A 5,862-nucleotide genomic window follows, 5' to 3' on the forward strand; every position below is an offset into this window, starting at 1 on the left:
AAACAAATGATTAAAACAAGAAATAAAACTATTTAAATTAACATTTCAGCTGTCATCTTCATCAGGATATAATATTAATGTCAATTGTAAAAAGAATAGTATCAGTTATAATTTCTTCTGACACCTGCTTGACTAAACATCCTAACAACAGTGAACAATGAAACTTTGATTTAAATGAAAGTTTAATTTCTGAATCATTTATTTACTTAAAAATAAACTTCAATTAGCATGAAAGCTTGAAAAGCAAACTTTCAACCCAATGTCAATGACATTTCCCAAAATGCAAAAATTTTCTGTTGTCAGCATACTTAACAACTGTAGAACAGATTGATTATTAATTCAATGTTATAATCCCTAATGAATTTTGTAGCATATTTTCTTCATTTCCTGATTCACAGACTATAAGATAAGAAAAAAACTGAATGAAAATATTTTTTTTGTTTGACTTTTACATGGATTGATCAATGTTATTTTCCACAAAAATATTGCACACAGGTGACCAATATGAGGAACAAGTTAAAACATAGTATGAAAGAAAATTCTTACATACAGTTAAACAACATTAGTAAGAATACTGCTCTTTTGGTTTTAATTTTATTCAAAACAGTGGTTAACCAAAAAAATTTTGGATTAAAGCTAATCAAAATGTAGTAGAATTTTGTAATATTACAATGTAACTATGAATACTGAACCGACTGGGCCAAATTCTGTACTGACAAAAATCTACAAAAGAATGTAGTTTATTTCACCTTATTTAATGTACTTACAGATGATATACATAGATTCAGAACACATCAGACAAAGTTGGCTAGATAAGATTAGCATCAGATAATCAAAGTATGAGAGATACACCTTCCATAACACCACAAGAATTACCTTAAATGGAAATACCTCAACCAGCATATTTTCTCAATATTTTTTCACAACTTGGATGTGTAACATTTGATGTACCAAAATTAAAACCTTTGACTGTTCAACAAAACAGAAACTAAAATCAAAATTTGAAAAAAGAATTACAAGTTATGGAGAAGCTCCAAGAACTATAATCAATACTCTAGCATTCAAGCAGGTGAAAAAGAGCCACTGCATGAACTTATAAATAATTAAGATAGGAGACAACAGTAAAGAGCGTGTATTTAAGGATAAAGAAAACAAAAAGTTCATTTAATTATTTTAAACAATTATACATAAACCAGTTGAGAAAAACCTGAGACACAATGTAGAAAATAAACCAAAAATAAAAAGGTTTGTAAAACCCTGGAAATTGGAAGCCAATTTTTTCCATCTTTTTATTAACTGCTTCCAAAATACTTTTTTTTTATTCAACTTCTATCTTCAAGAGAAAAAAATGTAGACTATAATATTACCTTTATCACTAGAAATATAATAACTTGGCCCCCCTATTGAAATATTCCAACATTAAAGACTATTTTAGTTTCATCTGAATTTTCACATATTTCCTTTATCAGCAGAACTATAATATGATACTTTTGTTAAAAATAACTGGGCCTCCCTATTGAAATATCCCAACAATCAGGACTATTTTAGTTTCATCTGAATTTTCACATCCCAAGATGGAAAATGTGCAGAAGCACTTGGAGAAACTTAAACCACCTAATCAATCGAGATAGAGGATGCTTGTTTAATACTGTGTATTCATTCCTTGATATTGTCTCCTAATGTTTTTTCTAACCTTGATATGTTGTGTTGCAGTGTTATGCATAATTTAGTATTGTATGTAAAATGATTACGTTTTTTGTCTAGCTATTTTAGCAAGTATAAAATAAATAGTTAACAATATTATTATTATTCATTCAGTTACTTGGGTGTAATTACTGGTATCTTCAGTTTTGTTTACTCTTCTTATATAAATATTTTGAATTAACACTCACCACATCAGGTAATTAAGCACAATATTAATAACAAGGATCCCATTTTAAAAAGAATGATACACTTTTATATAAGCTATTTGGAATAACAAGAACTGCTGTGGTGCTGAACGAACAATTTCAAACACCCGAGGAATGGTTCTAAGTGTACTTGTAAGAGAATATTACGACCAGCCTTTTCTCATTTTCTAACAATAAACTGTTTTCTGTCCACAGTGTTCCAAATGAGATTTAACTAGTGATTATTGTCAAGAATTCAGTACCTATTTTGATTTGTAATTAGTATATCAATAAATATACCCTAAATGTCTTAGATTTACTACTAGCAACAGAGCACTGCTTTGGTAGTCTGTCTTATTCACCACCATGCCAAGCTCCACTTCTGCTGTCATTCTGTTGAGTGGGTTTCCATCTATAATAAACATGTGATTCAAATTATGATAAAATTACTATTAATGTTTAGGTATTGCAATATTTCTTCAGCATGTACTTTAGTTTTTGTTAAATATAGTCTTTCATTAAATATAAGAGTTCCATTGTCTTCTGTACCATCAATTTCACATTAAATACAAGAAAGGAACAAAATTGTAATAATAACAACACACCATCCTATATAATTTCTAAACCAAACTATTTTTATATGTGTTTACCAGGATAGCCTACAGTAGCTGAATAGTAGCACATGTAATAAAAACACAAAGTGTAACTAATGTGATTAACATTAGTCCCAAGTAGAGACTGTGTTTTGTGTAACCCTTGGCATTCTGTATTACATGTTCCTTTGATTAATTTTCTTTTTAATAAGTGTGCAAGAGCAAAAAAATTTTAAATGTGTACAAACAGTTACTTCATATTAATCTTCAATAAAAATTGTTCTCTTTTTATACGAAAAAAATAAATTTTGTTGCTAACTTCCAGGGTAAACTGACAGCAAGGGAAAGAATCAACATTTTAATGGACCCTGGTACTTTTGTGGAATATGATATGTTTGCTGAACATACCTGCACTTACTTTGGAATTGACAAAGAAAAGGTAATATAAATACTTTAAGTAAGCTGCCTTTTTATTTTGAATATAATATTTATTTTTAAAATGGGATTCTTGTTATTAATATTGAGCTTAATTACCTGATGTTGGGAGCAATACAAGTTATACTTTAGTGTCTAGTGTACACATATATAGCTGGGTTGGGAACAATACAAGTTATACTTTAGTGTCTAGTATACAAACAACAGCTGGGTTGGGAACAGTACAGGTGACAAAAATGTAGAACACACAATTGAATGTAAAGATAACTAACCTTGTCCTTATTTTAAGTTTTCAATTTACCTATCCACAACGTTTGGGTTTCCTTATCTAACAAAGGATATTAACTTAATGGAAAGGATTCAGAGGAAGGCTACTAAGATGACTCCAAAGATGGAAGGGTTACCTTTAGCAGTTGGATAAGATAACTGTTTTCTTTTGTGAAGAATACAAGGTGGTCTTATTGAAGATTACAAGATTATCTAAGGGTCTATATATAAAGGCCTCCGATTTCTTTGTGTTGTATTCTGAAGAAAGTAGTTTAAGATTTAGAATAGGCAGCCTAGAATCCAGTTAACATAATCTACAGTCATTCAAAACTGTCCTTGCACACCCACCCTTTGGAAAAGTTTAAACTTTTTTTTAATTTTTTATTCCCCTCTTAAAATACTGTAAAGCACTTCCTCCACTACTGCTAAAACAAATCATTCCATAAGTCAATCACCTTGTTAGAAAAATATAACTATCTTAACCTGAGCCTCGCCTGTCTTTCCCAAATTTTAATCTTGTGTCTTGTACAATTATTTCAGAATACAACACAAAGAATTCAGAGGCCTTTATTCAATTAATCCTCTGGATAACTTTGTAAACTTCAATAAGAATATCTATTACCTTTATTTACATTTTATTTTTTTAACAGTGATTAGTTTATAGAACGTGTTACCCTCAGCAATAACGGAGACCAGCACATTAGAAGAGTTTAAGATGGGAATCTACAATTTCCTAAACTAAAAAGGGTATATTTAAATTTTTACTTTTTTAAAGGTGGGTGTGCAAGGATAGCCTTGAAGGACCAAATGGTCCTTTGTTTTCTATTCTACACCATGTTGCATTAAACTTAATCCTCAGTGGAATGAAAAATTGTAGTATTACATGTACATTCAAACACAATTGCCATGATGCATAAAATACAATTTTGCACAAATTAATTATATTCATGTTTATTTGTTTTTTAGTACTTAAAATTTATTGCTCACCACTACTAAATCTGGCATTAAACACTTTGAACAATTCCTTACTTTCAAAAATAAACCAATTAAGGATGAGTGACAACTTCTAGAAGAATGAATAAGGGTCAAAAGTTTAAAGCAAAACAAATGTAAAATTGTGTTGTAAATATCTGAGAATTGTTTTAACTTCATTATTTCATATCACAATGAGAGTTTTTAAAACATACAATTATATACACAGTTCATTCTGAAATCATAATATTAATACTGCATATTTGTTAATGAAAGTTCACAAACAGAGTTTATTGATAATACATTTCTATAAAAATAGTGACATTTTGTCATAAATAGTATACAGCAACATTCTTATGCTCTATAAATACCATTTTCTGCATTAGGAAAACTTGCATACAAAATAATTATTTCTCTTTGTGAAAAATTCTGTTGGTTATTGCAATAGTTCAAGGTACATCAGATATTCTGTTTGAAGGTAGCGTCCTTCATAATTTAGTGCTTTATGTGTACAGAAATTTGTTACTCTTTGAAACTTTAAATAACTGCAAGTCACAAAGAGACAAAATATCTATAGCTACAGCCATACATATTTAATTTTTCAATTTTATATAAAAAAAGAGCTAGCAAAACTACATTAAAAATATTTAACATTACATTCTATATATATTTTGCTTTTGTTTTTGAGCTAACTTACAGTAATGGGCTACATACCTAAAGTGGACTAAGAAGAGTAAAATTAAAAATGACTTTTACTTTGAGTATTAATTTAATACAATCAGTGAAATGTGCATGATCGTTACAGTGATTATAAATACTAATAGCAAAGTTTTATAACAGAGATTTTTGTCCAAAACGTTTGCAGTTTGAATTTCATTTTTTAAATTAAAGTGATTTACATTTGACTTTGTCCAAGGTTGCTGATGAGGGGTAAAAATTCATCTAGAATTCGAATGACAGCTTGGGTTAAACAATTATTTTTTTTAGTAATCACATACTAGTTTGGCAGTCCAAGTCCAGGCTTAACCTCATTTCTTTCCGAGTTCCATCCTTATAATATAATATTAATACTAAGTTAATCCATAGATGAAGAAACTTACCTTCTTATGTTGACCTTCAATCCTATTTTGCCCTCCACCAAGAACAGCTTCTTTACGTTTTTCTTCGATTCTTTGCCTTACACTTAGCGTATGAGCTACTGTACACCATCGTTTTGCCTCTTGAAATATGTAATTCTTAGAATATCTTGGAAAATGATGAAAATACTTTCCATTATTTAGAAGTTTCAGTGAAACTGAAAGAGCCATCTTTACAACGACCGGTTCCTATTCTCTTCTAAACTTACTGTTAAAATATAGGTATTGAAATTACAAGAAGCTGTGTTACCAGTACTAATTTGGTTACCTCAATGTCACCACTAGATGGCATAAAATTTATATATTATTATAACTATGTAAATAAATGATAACAACTCCGACAAAGAGAGTGAAACAATTGGATTATCAATTGATATAAGAAAATAAAATAGTACTAAAATTGGGTTTCGATACTCCTGATAGATACAGCACATTATAGCTCATTGTTTAGCTTTGTGCTTAATAATAAACAAAAAAATAATAGTTTCATAAATTAGAATTTTATATTTGAAGAACATCAGTATTATAAGTTAAGGAGAATTTGTTTAATTGAAAAGTTTATATTACTCT

At 29.1% G+C, this 5,862-nt stretch overlaps 1 protein-coding gene across 1 annotated transcript in view; it reads right to left on the minus strand.

The window, feature by feature from the left end:
* Positions 1-5,570, minus strand: part of LOC106471478 (propionyl-CoA carboxylase beta chain, mitochondrial-like) — a 35,619-nt gene extending 30,049 nt beyond the window's left edge. The window contains exon 1 of the mRNA XM_013932082.2: positions 5,257-5,570. Within this exon, the coding sequence (XP_013787536.2) occupies positions 5,257-5,463 (207 nt within the window). The 5' untranslated portion in view covers positions 5,464-5,570. The remainder of the gene's footprint in view (positions 1-5,256) is intronic.
* Between the last annotated feature and the right edge of the window lie 292 nt (positions 5,571-5,862).

This window comes from Limulus polyphemus, unplaced genomic scaffold (assembly GCF_000517525.1).
Source record: "Limulus polyphemus unplaced genomic scaffold, Limulus_polyphemus-2.1.2 Scaffold112, whole genome shotgun sequence".
Classification (NCBI taxonomy): domain Eukaryota; kingdom Metazoa; phylum Arthropoda; class Merostomata; order Xiphosura; family Limulidae; genus Limulus; species Limulus polyphemus.